This window comes from Delphinapterus leucas, chromosome 3, assembly GCF_059928025.1.
Source record: "Delphinapterus leucas isolate spDelLeu-1000000601 "Yukka" chromosome 3, BTC_Dleu_Yukka2, whole genome shotgun sequence".
Classification (NCBI taxonomy): domain Eukaryota; kingdom Metazoa; phylum Chordata; class Mammalia; order Artiodactyla; family Monodontidae; genus Delphinapterus; species Delphinapterus leucas.
The window spans coordinates 90,334,573-90,354,554 of record NC_143131.1 but is presented as its reverse complement, the minus strand read 5'-3'; the positions used below and the strand labels follow the sequence as shown (position 1 = coordinate 90,354,554).

Sequence of the window (19,982 nt, the reverse complement as noted above, 5' to 3'; positions counted from 1 at the left end):
GGATGAGGCTGGATCTTGTCTTTCTGGTGGGCAGGTTCACGTCTGGTGGTGTGTTCTGGGGTGTCTGTGGACTTATTATGATTTTAGGCAGCCTCTCTGCTAATGGGTGGGGTTGTGTTCCTGTCTTGCTAGTTGTTTGACATACGGGGTCCAGCACTGTAGCTTGCTGGCCGTTGAGTGAAGCTGGGTGCTGGTGTTGAGATGGAGATTTCTGGGAGATTTTTGCCGTTTGATATTACGTGGAGCTGGGAGGTCTCTTGTGGACCAGTGTCCTGAAGTTGGCTCTCCTATCTGAGAGGCACAGCACTGACTCCTGGCTGGAGCACCAAGAGCCTTTCATCCACATGGCTCAGAATAAAAGGGAGAAAAAGTAGAAAGAAAGAAAGAAAGAAAGAAAGAGAGAGAGAGAGAGAGGGAGGGAGGGAGGGAGGAAGGAAGGAAGAAAGAAAGAAAAGAAAGAAAGGAGGGAGAGAGGGATGGAGGGAGGGAGGAAGGACAGAGGGAAGGAAGGAAAGAAAGAAAGAAGATAAAATAAAATAAATTATGACAAAATAAAATAAAGTTATTAAAATAAAAAATAATAAGAAAAAAAAATTTTTAAAGAAAAAGAAAATGGACGTATAGAACCCTAGGACAAATGGTGGAAGCAAAGCTATACAGACAAAATGTCACACAGAAGCATACACATACACACTCACAAAAAGAGGAAAAGGGGAAAAAATAAATCTTGCTCTCAAAGTCCACCTCCTCAATTTGGGATGATTTGTTGTCTATTCATGTATTCCACAGATGCAGGGTACATCAAGTTGATTGTGGAGCTTTAATCCGATGCTTCTGAGGCTGCTGGGAGAGATTTCCCTTTCTGTTTTGTGTTCGCACAGCTCCCGGGGATCAGCTTTGGATTTGGCTCCACCTCTGCATGTAGGTCGCCAGAGGGCGTCTATTCTTCGCTCAGACAGGACGGGGTTAAAGGAGCAGCTGCTTCGGGGACCCTGGCTCACTCAGGCCGGGGGGAGGGAGGGGTACGGAGTGCGGGGCGAACCTGCGGCGGCAGAGGCCAGCCTGACGTTGCACCAGCCTGAGGCGCACCATGCATTCTCCTGGGGAAGTTGTCCCTGGATCCCGGGACCCTGGCAGTGGCGAGCTGCACAGGCTCCCCGGAAGGGGGGTGTGGATAGTGACCTGTGCTTGAACACAGGCTTCTTGATGGCAGCAGCAGCAGCCTTAGCGTCTCATGCCTGTCTCTGGCGTCCATGCTTTTAGCCGCAGCTCACGTCCGTCTCTGGAGGTCCTTTAAGCAGCGCTCTTAATCCCCTCTCCTCGCGCACCAGGAAACAAAGAGGGAAGAAAAAGTCTCTTGCCTCTTCAGCAGTTCCAGACTTTTCCCCGGACTCCCTCCTGGCTAGCCGTGGCGCACTAACCCCCTGCAGGCTGTGTTCACGCCCCCAACCCCAGTGCTCTCCCAGCGCTCCGACCGAAGCCCGAGCCTCAGCTCCCAGCCCCACCCTCCCCGGCGGGTGAGCAGACAAGGCTCTCGGGCTGGTGAGTGCCGGTCAGCACTGATCCTCTGTGCAGGAATCTCTCCGCTTTGCCCTCCGCACCCCTGTTGCTGTGCTCTCCTCTGCGGTTCCGAAGCTTCCCCCCTCCGCCACCTGCAGTCTCTGCCCACGAAGGGGCTTCCTAGTGTGTGGAAACCTTTCCTCCTTCACAGCTCCCTCCCACCGGTGCAGGTTCCATCCCTATTCTTTTGTCTCTGTTTATTCTTTTTTCTTTTGCCCTACCCAGGTACATGGGGACTTTCTTGCTTTTTGGGAGGTCGGAGGTCTTCTGCCAGTGTTCAGTAGGTGTTCTGTAGGAGTTGTTCCATGCATAGATGTATTTCTGGTGTATCTGTGGGGAGGAAGGTGATCTCCGCATCTTACTCTTCTGCCATCTTCCCCTCGTGTCCTCGAGGTTCTATATTCTTATATATGCATTCCAAAGGACAGAAAAAGGAAAGGGAAAAAAAAAGAGGCAAGGAAGGGCTAAATTGGGCAGATGAACAAGGATCCAATTAGGGAAAATCCTGAATGGACTAATAACCCTGCATTGATTCACAAAAGCAAAAAAAGTATCATAGATTTTTTTTTAACATCTTTATTGGAGTATAATTGCTTTACATTGTTGTGTTAGCTGCTGCTGTATATCAAAGTGAATCAGCATATGTATACATATATCCTCATATCCCCTCCCTCTTGCGTTTCCCTCCCACCCTCCCTATCCCACCCCTCTAGGTGGTCACAAAGCACTGAGCTGATCTTCCTGTGCTATGCGGCTGCTTCCCATTAGCTATCTATTTTACATTAGGTAGTGTATATATGTCAATGCCACTCTCTCACTTCATCCCAGCTTACCCTTCCCCCTCCCCGTGTCCTCAAGTCCATTCTCTACATCTGAATCTTTATTCCTGTCCTGCCCCTAGGTTCTTCAGAACCTTTTTTTTTTAAGATTCCATATATATGTGTCAGCATACGGTATTTGTTTTTCTCTTTCTGACTTCACTCTGTATGACAGACTCTAAGTCCATCTACTATGCTCTGTCAGACCCTTTACCCATAAACCCTCAGTCATCCTTCACAATTCTTGGAAGCCTTCCTTGAACCATCAAGGTAAGATGCCTTTCTTATGTCCTCTAAAAGACCATATTTCCTCTAGAATAGGATTTATCACCTCAATCAGTACCTAATATAATTTCTATTATAAAATAGGCACTCAATACATATTTACTGAATGCTAATTAAAGAGACAGAGGCACACTTAAAACCTGTGAATTCCTAGAAAATTCTGACCTATTTACTTCAGATGAACACTGATGACCTTCCAGAAACCCTACATTCAAGATTGCAAGGAGTGAAGGAGTGTTTTATAAGTTATTCCTAGAGAAGACTTTAAAAACTCTGTTGACTCTCTCACCGTTCAGTGTTATGGACAGTAAAAAATGATTCTCATGGTCTCCAACTGAAGTGATTGGATTCCAAGGGCAAAAAAAGATACAGATTTATTATTTAAAAGAGATCATAGCACTACTAGAAAGTATAAATAAAATCATACCTCTTGAGTTCACCATTACAAAATATTTCTAATAATAAAACCATAAAACAGTATGGGCCATGATTTGAACATGAATGTCTTCATGTTCAGAAGAAATTATAACAGATCTTTGTTGCTCTTGAGTCTATTTCTCATTAAATAGTTATCAATCAAGATCCAAGGATGTCCACGAGATTATAATTTCCTATTATGGGTATTTCTGTTATTAGACCTTATTTTTGGTATAATTTTAATGCATGCCAGTTGTTATATAAATAACAGAAATAAAACCTTAAAATTTCATTTTCTCTAAGGCTTATATATGAATGAGGCTTTTCATTTTAAAAAATCACTTGAAGATATCTTTTTAATGTCCTTGGTCTTTCTAATTTAAATCCTATTATTTCAGTGTCATTAGAATTCTTAGAATGCATATTTAGTCTCTGTAAAGTAGGATGTGGGACAAATCTTTTGTGGCACAATTAAATTGTCCCCCTCAAGGACAACATAGTAGAAGGTGAGCACTAATTTAGTTAATATGGTAAAGAAAGATAAATGGTTCTTTTAAAAAGTGAAAACAAGCACTGCCAATTCTTGTATTTCATTTTCACTTTTGAAGTGGGTTAAAACAGGACAATAATTTGCATATAAGAACTATTAAATATTACATAAGATTGCTTCACCATTTAAAAGTTAATATCAGAGAGAAATCTCAACAAGTTGTCAAATGAATTTTATGGAACCAATCATAGTTCATAGTAGTATAAAATACTTATAAACTGAATACGAAAGCATCAGAAATATTTCCTATCTGTACTTAAAAGTATTTATGAAGTTTGCAAGAGCAACATAACTACATGAAAATGTAACTTCTAATATAAATCAATAAAAGAAGGAAATGAAAATATGAGAAAAAAGCTATTATACTAAAAGAACTGAAATGGAGTGTGTCATTTCCAAAGAGATCTCATTCATAAATCTAAACCATGCTCCACTTTGGAAACAGTAAAAGCTAACATTTTTATATAATTCTAAAAACAGAGTATTAAGATCTTTATGTTATAAATTTTGTTCAAATATTATATCAAGCATTTATTAAATATCCAGATTTTCTCAAAAATAATGACAGATATTTAGTGAATTACGCATTATACACTGTGAGATACATAAAGAATGAGTAAAACTATTCTTCTTGCTCTCAAGGGGCTTATCGAATGGGGATGTCAAACTACAAAATGAACAATAACAGCAGACAATAAAGTAAGTACCCTAATTACTGCAAAGTTAGATGTGAGCCCAGAGGAAGAGGATGTTTTTTATGGAATACTCCATGAACATCTATATTAAAGTTGACCATAATAAAATGGAAATTACACATCATCATCAGAGGTTTTCTACCTCAGAAGTTTTTGTGGGCTACAGGCTGTAGAGGCAGAGATAGGAGAGTAGTAATAAGGATATGAGGTTGTGTGACTTATGAGACTAAACCAGCATGGAAGCAACAGGTCCCTCTTCTCTCTCTGCCATATTCTACTTCTTATCAATTCACCTCACTCACCCCTTACCACCTCTCATGTGTCCCTCCTATTCTACTGACCACTTCTCTCCTGGCTTGAATTATAGAAGAATCAACATTAAGAACACTCTGTTAGAATGCCTTTGTCTTTTAGTTGGTAGAGACTTATGTTGTTTTCCAGATCTCACTAACTTAAATCCATTGTACTCTGGGGTTTTTAGAACATCAAATATGTTCTCAATGTCTAAGTTCAAGATTTGGAAAGTAAGACAGTAAAAGAGATGGTAAACCTCCATTAAATTATCCAGAAAAGGTAATTTATAAAATTTAAAAACTCAATTATTGGCAACATATTGTGGACTTTTTTTTTCCCATAAGGGCAATATGAATGAAAACAACACTTCAACAAAACCTCATTCCATGTTAAGGTTTTTTCACTCTGTGTGAAAAACTTAGCTAAATATTAAATTGTTCAGGTATATAATTAAGAGAGAGGTTTGTAAATGTCATAGGTGTGATCTTTCTGTTAAACTTTTGATCTCCTGTTTAAACTTTTTACTGTATTTAATGCTAATTTTATTACTATTTTGATCATAAATCTGGATCCTAGAATTTTACTATTCTGTTCAGCAAAAATTGAAAGTAGACAAAAAATTCCAATGCAGAATGTTCTTCATTAAGTTGTATAAAATACAACTTAATATTATGCCCTTGGCTATAATTAAAGGACACTAAAAGCAACAACCTATGAAATCTGTCCTTAAACTTTTGCAGAAATATTGTTAAGGACACTGTTATATCTAAAATCCCAAGAGAGAAATTTCCTTTAGAAGTTATTGGTAGTAAAACTTCACTTTAAACAAATTAATAACCTTCCTCCTCTCTAATCATGAAACTAGTTCACTTTTTCTACAATGGCTTACAGCTATATTTCAAGCTCAATGTGGAAATTATTATAGGTCTTTAGGAAACTGCATTTTGTATTTTATTTACTGTTGTTAAATTTTCACTATCAATTATTTTTCCATGGTATTGATAATTTGTTTCTATTTATATTTTAATATTATTCACTGAAATATAATTTGGATATGGCTACACAAGTTCTTTGTGAAACACAGTAAAATCAAAATTGATTTCTTTCTGTTTTTTAAATGTGCCGATAAATACCTTAAATTCTACAAGCAATTAAAAAGCTGGATAGGCTTCAGTAATTTAGTGAGGTATGAGCTATCACCAACTACACTTTAGATGTGCTTAGTTCACATCCAACCCTTGCTTGTAAACCTTCAATGAAATGGCATTTTCCATAGATAAATCCTAATCGTGGTAATCAAGGCTCTCAAAAATCCGGCTTTAAACTAAACTTTTCAGATTACTCATCGTTTAAATCGTCTTCTTCTGTCAAGGGAACTGATCTTGGCTTCCTTAAAACAAGTCTCAGAATTTCCCAAGTTTTAGATTACTTCCTTACTATAAGCCCAAATAATTTCCCTAGTCTTTCTGCCTATTCTCAAGACCTACTTCAAGTCTATCTTTCTCTATGAATCATTCCTAGGCCATATGCTTTTCTAAATTCACTTATCACTACTTTAAAAATCCTTTATATAAGTATTTTTCAAACTGAGGTTCATAAAATCAACTCTTTGGATGTAGACTTTAAAGAAATTATTAATAGAGTGCATCACATTAAGAAACATGAAAAGTTGTTTTGTAAAATTTGTCTCAGTTATAAACACACATACATACCGACGTTTCCAATTTTGTGTGTCCTGAGTCTCAATATAAAATGCAATTTCTTTCTATGCACTGTGGAAAAAAAAGTTTTAGAAACACTGCTTTACAGTGTTCTATTAAATATTACCATAATATATGGTTTTAGAAAATTTTTAACATTACAAAAATAATACGTTCAATGAAAAAAAATTTTAACTACACTTAAGCCAAAAAAAAATACTTTTTTTAAATTTAACTTTTGAAGGGGTAATACACTCACAGTGTTTTTTAAAAGTGAAAAATACCAAATTTAGACTCTAAAAAGTTTCCCTTAATACCTCTATTGCCATTTCAACCTCCTCCCAAAACATGTAACCCCTGTTATACATCAACATCATTATTAGTTTGAGTATATAAAATTTCTTTATCATATAAAAGCAAATTCAGACATATAATCTTATACTCACATATGTCTCATATAAAATATAACATAATATATACTCTGTTTTTTAGCTTAATTCCTTTTATTAGCAATATATCTTGGAACTCTCTCCAACCAGTACATAGATGCTTTCTCATTTATGGTATTCCATTGGATGAGGTACCATAATTGATGTAACTAGACTCCTGTTAATGAACATTTAATTATTTCCAATCTCCTGATATTTCAAACAATGCTGCAGTGAATAACCTTATACTGATATCATTTCATATATATACAAATATAACTAAAGGATAAATTGTAGAAGTGTTATTGTTATTGCTATTGTAGAAGTCAAAGGTATATACTTTTTATAATTTTTATAGATTCTGTCACATTGCCTTCTACAGAGGTTTTTCTAATTTATACCCCCATTGCCAAATTATCTAAGGGTCTTTATCTGCACATCTTTGCCAAGAAAGTGAATTATTAAACTGAGTTTATGCCAATCTGATAGGTAAAAAATTATCTCATTATAGTCTTAATTTTCCTTTATTCTACTAAGTAATGTAATCATCTGTCATATTTTAAAAGCCATTTGTATTTTTATTTTTTGAACTATCCACTCATGCCCATTGCCAATTTTGCTATTTGATTGTCTTTATTTTATTAATTTCTAGAGGTTCTTTATATATTAAAGAGATTATGGTATGTGCCCCTTGTGGTATGGGTTTTCATGAATAGATTAGCAAGTATTTTAATTTTCTGTTGATCTCTTAAAAAGGAATTATTATATATATTTTGTTTTCCCATTTTCTAATTCATTCCTTTATGCTTTTACCTTTGTTAGTTTCTTTCTTCTGCTTTCCTTTTATTTAACTGTGGATTTTTCTCCTAATTTTTTGAGTTGGATGCTTAACTCATTTATTTCATTCTTTTTGTTTTGTCCATGTTAAGCTTTTAAGGCTCTGAATTTTCCTCCAAGGGCAGTTTCATCCGCATCACTTAAGCTATATATAAAACTTTATTTTCCCCACACATGTCCTGCATTCATTGATGCAAGCAAGGAATATAGACATCTAGGGTAAATTCCTCCCTTTCAACAGGTATTTTTGCTGGAGCTTGGTAAGGTCTACAGCAACTTGGTTCTTTGATCACGTCTTTTCTTAACTTTGTGCTACACAACTTCTGCCCAATCTAAGTTGCTTTTGGCTACCTAAACATGTACTTTTAAGTCTGTGGATAATATACAGTCCCTAGTTTCATGAAAAATGCAGTTTATAGATTTTTAATTTTGTTGTTGTTATTCTTTTGTTATTGTTCTATGGTCTCCAACAGGGAACAAGGAAATAATGTTAAGTTATGCAACCCTGTTCATACCAGAGATCCTCTTATATGTTTTCTTGTATATTTCTATGTTTCCCAGCGTCCATACATATATAGAAGATTTTGTAAATACTTTAAAATGACGAAATGATACACTTCAGGCAATGTTTGTGCTGTAAATACCAAATCCTATCTTTCAATCTGCATTAAAAAAAGTCCAATGACTTTTCTTTTAACCACTTGGGCACCATCTGCCTAATCCCGTCATCCTTCATCTATTTATAGGATGGATAAGAAGAATGTTCATATCTCCCAAAAAACTTGGCTCCTCAGACTAAAAATATTATGATATTTGAGAAAGTCTGAGGAAGACTTAAGCATGAAATACCTTTGAGAGATCACATAAGAAGAAACATTAGTGGTCTCCAAGGTCCATTAATTTTTTGATACCAACATTGCTCCTCCTCACAATTATCTGCTGGTAAAGTTTGAGATAAAAAACTGAAAGTCAGTCTATATATTTTATGTGCTATAACAAGATTCTTTTATTTTATTAAATGGAACAAGCCTAAAATCCAAGTTTAATTTGACTTCCCAAACTATGCTAAATGAAGGCTAAACATTCAAATATATTCTGTATTTCCCTTAGCACAACATGCTATTATAGTTCTTGTTAGACTAAGTTTCATACGGGATGGGATCATAACTGTCAAGTTCACTGTTATATACTGCTAGAATACCGAAATACAGAAAACAATTGTTCTTGAACTACTGACGTTACTAAGACTATAGATTAAAATTTATGCTAGCTGGGGTTGTAGTAAAAAGATGATGAACAGAACAGAATCATTTTCAGGTCACGACTCTGAAATTTACGAGAAATGTGGTTTAGGTTCATTACAACCTCCGAGTTTCCTCACCTAATAATGGGGATAATAATACTACTCAGTTCACAGTTGTTGAAAATATTTTTAAAATAATAGAAGTGGGGTCTTCCCTGGTGGTGCAGTGGTTAAGAGTCTGCCTGCCGATGCAGGCGACACGGGTTCATGCCCCGGTCCGGGAAGATCCCACATGCCGCGGAGCGGCTGGGCCCGTGAGCTATGGCCGCTGAGCGTCCGGAGCCTGTGCTCTGCAACGGGAAAGGCCACAACAGTGAGAGGCCCGCGTACCACAAAAAAAAATAATAATAGAAGTGGAGTGTTATCAACAGACTATATACTCAATAAATGTATTTTTTTCTTCCTTCACAATTTAAAGTCTTCCAAATTTGCCTTCTGTTCTGATATATTTGTCCTGTAAAAAAAGTTTTTAAACAGGAAAGTATATGGTATTTTACAGTTTCCAAAATCCACAGAGAAAATTTGACTTTTCCTGAGTTACATCCTTTTATAAAAAACCAGTCATCTGGTAAGTACTGGAAGAAGTAACTGTATTACTCAAGTATAAAGTAAAATGAATAGTCTTTAAGTGATCTGAAACTTCAAGCTCTCCTCTCATAAACTGTTCTTTGTTTGCATGTGTTTGATCAAGAATGCTGTTATCAGGAACCTTATGACAAGTTAGTTTCAGTCACAGAAAGATTTACTCTCCTCGCAAAAATCTGTTTCTAATATTCTGGCATGCTATACCAAATTCTGATCAAAAAGCCACAATTACTTGATTTAAGCTGGCAGGCAAGTCATTTGTCTAAGGTTCAACTTAGCAACTCACTCCTAACTTGCCTGAATTTAATCATGAACTTTAACTTCCATTCAGAAAGAAAAAAATGTTTTAAACAGCTAAATCTGAAGAAATGTTAAACTTAACAAAGACAAACTTTCAAGGCACCATTTAAATGTTAAAGTTGAACTAGATGTCTTCCTTACCTGTATCTTACAAAGTCCTATATTTTACCTAAAATCCCAGCTCTGTCACCTGATATTACTGTTTAATAATTTACCTTTTACAGAGACCTATATTTTGCTATGTTAAAGACTTTTTCAATTTGACATTTTATGGAATCAAAGACTCTTCATTTCCCTTAAACCCGCATCCATGTTCCTTAAAATAAACATTTTTTTCTCTAAAGTCTCTAAAATCTAGACTCTACAATCTAGACAGATAATGGTTAAGAACACGGGCTCGAATCCCAGCTCTGCCTCTTAAGAGTTGTGTTATCTTGTGCAAGTCATTTACCATTTAAGCTTCAGTTCCTGATTTATAATTGAATGGGGTTCATAACAATACTTACTTCATAGGAATATATACAGTTAATGCATATAAAAAGCTTGGAAGTACATGGCTTCTAGGAATTGGTCACTAAATTAAATTCTTCAAAAAATATTTACTGAACACCTACTAGGGGCTAGCACTGTTCTAGGTACTGCAGATATAGTTGCACTGATTATTAAATGTAATTCTGGCCGTTATGGAACTTACATTTCTCTTGGGGGAGACAGACAACTAAAAATACATCATACAATATAATGTCAGGTAAACATAACCATAACAAAGAGAAATTAAGAAGAGGGGAACATAAGGAGGTAAGGTGTTATTTCACACATGGTAGTCAGAAAAGGCCTCTCTGATGAAATGACATTTGAACAGAGACTAAACTAAATAAAGAACAGGTCCTGTGCATCCCGAAGTGTTTCCTAATTATAAAGATGATGATTATGAGTGATCAAAAACCCGTGTACAACATGACCTTCACTCCCATATCTTTACACAGGCTTTGGGAGGTAGTGAGGAGAAATCAGCCAGTGGAGGGTGGGCATGAGTGGGTAGGGCACTCATTAGCTTTATTATCATGAGAAAGTTAAATACTTTCTCTAATTTAGATTGTGTAGTTTCCTGTACCTCTGGAGATAAGAAACAGACTCCCTTGGCCACTGTGTCCTCTAGTTAGGCATATGATGTTATACATACATTCTCATGGGTAAGAGAGAAATAAATGGAAAGAGAGAAGTCAGTTACTATAAACAGAAATTATATTGAGACCAAAATAGCATTCTTTATGTAGGCTAAAATTGAAGTCTGGCAAGATGGAAATTAGATGTTTTACAGCACATTATATGGTCAAAGACATTAACTTCTTACACAAATTAAATCAAGAAAGAGATTCCAGTTATAAGAGTACAAACACTTCCCAAAGGAAGATACATAACAGATAATACCACCATAAAAAAATCCATATCAATTTGTTCTCCACTCATAATTGAAAATTATCTACTTTCATAACCTCTGCTTTGTGATTTTCTTTTAAAAGAGTGATATGATTCTTTAAATCAAATGCATACCAATATTTACCACACACAGATAATTACTTGCATATTTCAAATATCAGTACTTTAGATCAGGTTAATAGCTAGATTAACTTCGAATTTCTACCTCATAAAACAATCATATGTAGCCCCTTAATCTTCTATAGCTTTCAGTTTAGTTATTTTCATAGATAGTGCTATAAAATGATGGGATATTCAGCTCCACAGCCAGTGCTGGGGGTTTGGGAGAAAGAGAATAATTGGCTATGTAACAGTCCAGGGAATCTACTCCATTTATCTAAGCTCATTTCATGGACAATTTTATATTATGAGGGATATAGCTTTATTTGCAATTATATGCTCCTACCCAAGCCCAGATGAGCATTTTTATGTGCCTCTTTTATGGCTTTGATCTCTCAGTTTAGACCTGGCTAAGCAAGGAGACAATGTAAATATTAGGTTGGCTTGTGAAATGAGACGTCACTATCTCTGAAAACTCAGGTGTATCTCATTAACCTAACGCAGTAAAAAGTATCTTCACTGCAGTGAACTTTACTTCATATTGGGATATACTGGAATTGAGTTCAAACTTTTACATGTACAATTAAGTATACAAAACTCCTGTCACTTAAAGTGCTGGAGGAAGGGCAGTGGTGAAGAGATGTCAAAGGACCCCCAGATTTATGGTTTGAGCAGCTAGGTATTTGGTGGTACCACTTATTAAAAAGGAAGAACAAATTTTGTACTTAAAAGTGATAAACTCAGTTTTAGGTGAAAAGTAGAAAATTTTTAGATATGGGAAAGATATATATCTGAGCTGGAAATATAAATTTGCAAGTCACTGATGTATTAATAGTAAATGAAGCCATGAGAATAGATGACCTTAACTAAAAAAAAGAACTCTTAGAATTCTGTAAAACAACAGGAGTTATTCATTGATGAAAGAGAAAACATTAATAGACCTTTTTTTTTTTTTTACTAGAGTTAAAATATGACAACCTGTTCCAGACTAAAGGAGAATTTTTATAGGGTTTTTTTTGCAATTAAACGTAAAAAAAAGTGACTGGAAAAATATGAACAAAGAATGAGCCCATCTCATAATTCCAGAAAATTATGCAAGAAGGACAATTCCTTAGCCACAGAATTAATATTTAGCAACTGACTGTTAAAATCTTCTGTGAGCAGAATGTTAAAACTCAGCCCCTCAATAAAGACTGAGTAATATAATACAACTATAGACACTATGTTCCAGACTAACAAAGGGAAATATAACAATTGTTTTTTAAGTTTTAAAAGTTTTTTAAATTTTAGGTGAATTTGGATTATATACTAGCATTCTTGGGAATAACACTTGCTTCATATTAAAAGTCATCCCTAGATATGTAAACCTCAAGTCAGCAAATATTAACCTACCAGGTTTTATGACTTTCCTATTTCTACACTGTTCTTCACATGAGACGGCCCCCAAAGGAAAGGGACTTTTGTTGACCCCAACCCAATTCCTGGAACATTAAAAGTGCTCAGAAGTTAAGCCAGCTCCATTGTTCCTCCCAGGCCAGGCCCCACAGGTTTTACCTTAAAAACACAAACCTGCCTCATACCCATTCCCTACCTCGCAAATCTCTTAAAGCTCATGAAAGCAATCTGTTCTATGATATATCTTAGAGGTAAAAATGACCTAGAACAATCTCTCGCCCAGCTACCTGGTTGTACATAGTGAAGTTATGGTTTACTGCCTTTGTGAAGAGTAGTGTAGTTTTAAAAAATTCCAGTGTCTTATAATATATTGTAACCTTAACACCCAAAATTAAAATTCTAATTTACTCTTGATTGCTGGACATTTTCTTTGACTTCTACATCTCAGAATCTTTTATAAACTGAGCCTTTAAAGTCTGAACCTTATAGTGTGAAGGAAGGCCTTCAGTCTTTCAAGAAAAACTGGGAAGGAAAAAGAAAAAAAACAGGCCATTTGCAAACACTGAATAAAAAGGTAACCCATCTCCCATCTTAATAAAACCAAGGAAATTCCATGTTTTGACTATAATTGTTTCCAAACTTCTATAAATAATCTAAGAACTTTATTTATTGTGGGGAATAACTCACAAAGCAGTCTCAAAAAAAAAAGGTGAATATATGCACCTACCTTAGGAATAGGATTCAGCAAAACTACACCTGATTTCTTAGTGATGACCTGTTTTGTTGTATAGTGATGGTCTATAAGTTGAGGGATATTTGAAAACCCAGTGCCTTCAAAACGATACATGTTCTGGAGAAAGGACAATAAAGTAGAATAAATATGAAGACATTGCTTCAGCAACATTACATTCATCAATAAAGTTCCATTTAAGAAAAACTATTATTGCACAACAATGTGAAGATACTGAACACTACTGAACTATTATACACTTAAAAATGGTTACAATGGTAAAAATAAAAAAAATTCCAACATGCTAAAAAAATTTACCTTTGCATCAAGAAATTAATTTTCATAATGACTAAATATAATTCAGATTATTAAAAAAGATGAAAAAGAAAAACTTACTGACCTGGAATGCATTTTGCTAAAATAATAACCAAAGGAAATAAAGCATGGGATACATTTAAGTTAAGGAACAAGAAATATGTGTATATATGTTTGCTTATATGTTCCATTTGATAAAATTTTCGAGATAAAAAATAATGTCAAAAGGCTGAGGAAGTATATCCAATATAATAATAAGTATTTTAAGAATACCTCTGATGATCATTTATTTCCCTTTTATCAATACAGTATTGATTGGTTTTTCTACACTGGGGTTATTCATGTATTATTCTTTCACCAAAATCACACAGTCATTCACATTCACTTATATTTGATAAAGAAATAAAATGCAGCAGACACAAAACTGCATATATCAGCATAGTCAAATCGTAGCACTTTTTGATTTCAAAACATCAAGTTAGTAACATTTTGCCAAACTCTGTCAAGACCCCTTTCCTCTGTCTTCATATTTCAAACAGGCATGTAGGTCAGTAATCATAGGGATGAATTGATGGCAATAAGTTTAGCAAAGAAAAAATATCTTATTGGGCCTATTTTTCAATGCAAAAAGTGTTACAATACAGTGTGATGTAATAAAGGCTTCCATTTGATTGTTCACAAAGAATTCACCTGTATATATACGGGTGATGTGTACAAATACAGATACAAACATGCTCCATTTTAAGAAAACTCTATGCTAGGAAATAAGAAATTTCAAAACTCTCTAAATTTGGATACTATTTACATTACTGGAAGATTATTTTCCCAGTTAAAGGATAAAAAAATACAAAGTTCCTTTTCCATAATATAAAATTAGATTCAATTTATCAGAATCTAATTTATATACAGCTTTTTAAATGAATATTTTCGTTTCATCAAGTGAGGAACAAACATGCATTAGCTTATTTTAACACTTAACTATATAGTTCAACTCAAGGCAGTTTGTGTTAAGGGTCAATTCAAGGCAGTTGTTAATAAACTGACTAAAGAATTGTTGCATACAACAGCCAGACCTGCTATGATATATTAGTAAAGATATTTAAGAATATTTCACACTAAGGACAGTAGTCTATTACTAGATGTGCAATGCACTGAGCAATTTCTCTCAATGTCTCAGTTTATTTCAAAACAGAAATAATATTTGGACGTCCTCACAGAATGTGAGGCCTGAACAAGTATTAACATGCAAACCACTGCTTAGTATACAGTACACACTCAATTATTAAGTCATCATACAAATAATAAACCTTGGATTACAAAAATAATTCCAAATCTGGATATATGATAAGAAACATTTTCAAAGGACACTTAAAAGTGTAAATTACATGTTCTCAAGGAATAATGATTATCTGTAAATAACCAAATATCCTAGAAGGCATTCTTATATGAAAATAAGACATGAAGAAAGGTAAAATGTTATAGATGTGTAACATGTAATAATAACAGTAATATCTGAACCAAATATATGGTCTTGTATACTTGAAATTTCCTGAGAGTAGATATTAAGCATTCACACACACACACAAAAAAAGAGTTAATTACGTGGGATGATGGTTGTGTTAATTACCTTGATCTTGGCAATCATTCTACAATGTGTACCAAATCATCATGTTGTACACTTTACATATATACAATTATATTTGCTTATTATTCCTCAATGAAGTATGTGTGTGTGTGTATATATATATACACACACACACATACACACACACACACACACACACACACAGTTTCTCCCTCTGTCTTTCTTCAGTCTCTTAATAAAGAGCCAGGAAATCCTGTTATAACAGACCATTCCATTATTTCGCACAAAATTTTTACCTCCCTCAGAATAAAAGCCTAAGTCTTTACCATGGTCGTTAGGGCCCTCTAATCTGTCCTCTATCATCTCTGTCACCTCATCTCTTACCAAATCCCCCATCCCCCCTCAGTCCCCTCCAGCCACACTCATTTTCTTCTTGTTTTATAAACACACTACACACATTCCCTCCTCAGGGAGTTTACACTTGCTGCTTGAAATAGTTCCTTGGATGGCCGTTTGGGTAATGGCTCCCTTACTTCCTTCTAGTCTTTCATCAAATGTCACCTTTTCAGTGAGGTCTACTCAGGCCATCCAATATCCATTTTCTCACCCCAACTAAACTTCTTACCTCCTTTTCCTTACTAAATTTTTCTCCTTAGAATTTATCACTATCTAACATCACATATATTTTACTTATGTATCTTGTTTATTGCCTATCTCCTCCTCTAGAATATAAGCTCATGAGATGATAAATTTTTATCTTTGTTTTGTTCATCTGAGTATCCCTCTGGTCAAGAACAGTGCCTGGCATATATTGCCTGGATAAATAAAAGTGTGTGAAATAAATGAAATGAAATGCATATAAAATGACTATAAAGTTAAACTAAGACAACTTAACATAGAAGTGAATACTGGAAAGTTCACACACTCACACAAACTCAAGATGCCCCTGTAGAATGTTTAATAAAAAGTAAGTAATGAGATGAAGTTCACACAGAATGAAATTTTAAAGTCAGCCACTAATGTCATAAAGCCTTATATAAATTTCTAATATACCTCTTATAACTAGAGAAATAGAGAATAAAATAATAGGAATTTTCAGTTTCCCTTTCTTAAGAACATATCTAGTTTTTAATCTAAAGGTAGTTTTCTGCCATTGATGCAGTAATCATGATGAACTAATACAGTGAGTAATACAAGCAGCAGTACTTCCTTCATGGGCTAAAATGAGAAACTGATTCCTAGCAAGTATTTGTTTAAAACAATTCCTCTGACATCAGTGAAGTTCTGAGTCCTAAAACAGTGCAAAACCAATTAATTCACTTCCTTAAAGACGAAGATAATGTAATGAATCTAAAAATGATGCTATGGCTGTTTGCTTATAAAGTCCACCTAAGCAACTAAGGTCAAGAATAAAACATTCACGGAACCCTCATGCACTGCTGGTGGGAATGTAAATTGGTGCAGCCACTATGGAAAAAAGTTTGGAGTTTCCTCAAAAAACTAAAAAGAGAACTACCATATGATGAAGCAATTCAACTTCTTGGTATTTTTCTGAAGAAAATAAAAACAGTAATTAGAAAAGATACATGCACCCCTACGTTTACTACAGCATTATTTACAATAACCAAGGTATGGAAGAGATCTAAGTGTCCATCAATAGATGAATGGATAAAGAAGAATGCATAAAAAACAAGATACACACACACACAATGCAATATTACTCAGCCATAAAAAAGAATGAAACCTTGCCATTTGTGACAACATGGACGGACTTAGAGGGTATCATGCTAAGTGAAATAAGTCAGAGAAAGATAAATATTATATGTGGAATCTAAAAGACAAAACAAACAAGCATAACAAAATAGAAACAGACTCATAGATACAGGGAAGAAATTGGTGGTTGCCAGAGGGGAAGAGGGTAGAGGGATGAAAGAAATAGGTAAGGGAGATTAAGAGGTACATATTTCTAGCTAAACAACAAATAAGTCATGAGGATGTATTGTACAGGATAGGGAATATAGTCAATAATATTGTAATAACTTTGTATAGTGACAGATGGTAATGACTTATGGTGATCATTTTGTAGTGTACACAAATATCAAATTACTATGATGTACACCTGGAACAAAGGTAATATTAGAAGTCAACTGTACTACAATTAAAAATAAAAAAAGAATACATTCACCAAAAATGTTAAGGACTTGTTTCTTGATACATTCAAAATTCTGAATATTACATTTGACTTTGTACAAATCTGTGTAAATTTCTTATAGTTCAGATGACCTGAGGTTGGGTTCACATACAGAGAATTCTTTTTAAATTTTTTCTACATGGCTTTACTAATAATGTGACAGAGAGAATCCACATTAACTTTCAAATAAGAGATTTCTCTTTGGAGCTACTAATGATCTCTTATGTGAATTCCAAAAGAAGCAATAAAAAATAGTAGTAAAAAATAAATTTCTACAAATTCCTACGAAGATCATTTTGTTAATAGTCATTTGTATTACATTTTAAAAAACCATGTAATATATTATTAAAAAATATAAATAAAAAATATGTTATGAATCAATCTTTGTAAAATAAGAATTACATAGTTGCACACAATTAAAATATATTTTTAAGATCTCAAAGAATACACAGTGAGCCCGTAAGGGGGTATTAACTGTGAAGCACATGTTCCGTGATACATATTTCTGAATTTTTACTAAGAGTATGCAATATTTTTGTTTTTAAAACATTCACTATATCTAGAATTCATTCGTGATTTATCACTGTGCTACTTAAGAATCAATCATGCATATAGATGAAAAACAATAAAAAGTAGAATCAGATTTTGTTGCTACACATATTTGCAGAGGACTATTATTATGCAAGGAAGTCAGACAGAACAGAATAACCACACAAAAATGAAAAGGGGATTCAATGAATGTGTAATTTGAAATATTAGATCTGAGTAGATCTGAGTAGTAGTAGTAGTAGATCTGAGTAGATCTCCTGAGAAACCATCAAGGATAAGCACGCATAAGAAAAAAATAAAAAGGAAAGAGGGAAAATCATTTCTGAAATAGGCCAAGATGAATAAGTTGAATAAAAACAAAAGGCTAGAACACTCCTTTTTTGGGTAATACCCAACAATAAAAATGTAAAACATAAATTTTAGCTTTCTCAAATAAAAAAAGCACATTGACTAGTTATATTACTAGTTAAACCAGTAAACAGGAAGGATTGTTGGGGAATCTGAGGAATAAGATTAATAACATTTTGGTAAGGCTTTTCCTAGTTAACTTTCATTCACTCTTCAGATGTTGTCTCAAACGTAACTTCCTTAAGTTTTCCAGTTAAAAGCGTTCATAGCACTGTGTATCTTTACAGCACTTAATAAAGTTTATAATTACATATATTGCGTGTGATTTACGAATGACCGTGAGCCTCCCCACTAGACTGTAAGCTCCACCATTATATCTCTGGGTCTTAAAAGTACTCACTCAATTAGTATTTCCTGGAAACTAATTAATAAGGATTTGGAATGGCTTTGCTTTATTGTTAAGAAGGAAGTCCCCTAGGTCCCTAATTGTGTGTCTGGGGCACAGAAAATGATATCTTATGCTGATTTCATTTTGACTTCAAGGAACGTATTGCCTTCTCTTGAATCTTTAAATGGCTGGAGTAAAACAGTTAAAATAATCTTAAGTGTACAAGGATAAGAACACAAACTTGGAATTGTCATGCAAACAAGTTTTGGGTCTGTATATACTTTCACTTAGTCTTTCTTAAGATCCACAGTATGAATTTAAAAGGTAGTTCAAAGAGCCTAGAGATTGTGGCAAAAAAAACAAAGTAAACCTGTCTGGTACATTCAGAGACTACATCCATCACTTTAAAGTGAAACTCAGCACATGATACACATCCAATAGATATCTGTTGAATGAACTGATGATACAATACACTGAGCTACCCAATTTCACATAGTAACTACTCACAGCCTCCACTTCTGTGCTATTTTTGTTTTATTGGCCCATATCCCTGGACTCTATAGAATACTTGCTCAATTAGTATTTTTTGATTGAAATGAATGAAGAAATAAAAAAGGATGATATGCCATTACCTAGAGGATGTTCCCCCAGGTTTTATTTTAAAATATTTACTATGTTGTGATTTTTAAATTCATCACCAGATGTTAATTCAAATGTCTGGCTCAATTATCCTTAAATTTGCATCTTTAATGTTTCTCTGTTCATGAATTCTACTAATGTCTCACCTAGCAGGTCTTAAGCTCACCGAGCAGTAGGCCATACATTTTCAGTTTCACCTCCCTACACTGCATAACATGATACTCTGCCAAAATGTGTTTTTAGCAAATATGTGTCAGATAAATAAAATTAGAGAAATATGAATTGGTATTTTCCTATTAATAATAGCACAAAAAGTTTTTTTCTGAAGTACTTTGTTTTATCACTTCTTTTTGTTTACCTTATACAAAAGCAAGGATTTGATTATATATTAACTTATCAAATGAAACAATGCTATTTGAATCTCTAAGAAAATCTGTCAATATTTATGACAAAAGATAAACAGTTTTAGGTACAAACTCTAACTGTGGCTTTACATCAAGCACCATAAACAGGTTAGTAACTATGGAATAA

General features: G+C 34.3%; 1 protein-coding gene across 15 annotated transcripts in view; it reads right to left on the bottom strand.

Annotated features, from left to right (window-relative positions):
• The window catches only part of FER (FER tyrosine kinase), a 476,299-nt gene that overhangs the window by 219,456 nt on the left and 236,861 nt on the right, over positions 1-19,982 (bottom strand). For all 15 annotated transcript variants that reach the window (XM_089909164.1, XM_089909159.1, XM_089909160.1 and 12 more), the window contains one exon: positions 13,434-13,556. In XM_089909164.1, the coding sequence (XP_089765290.1) occupies positions 13,434-13,556 (123 nt within the window). The remainder of the gene's footprint in view (positions 1-13,433; positions 13,557-19,982) is intronic.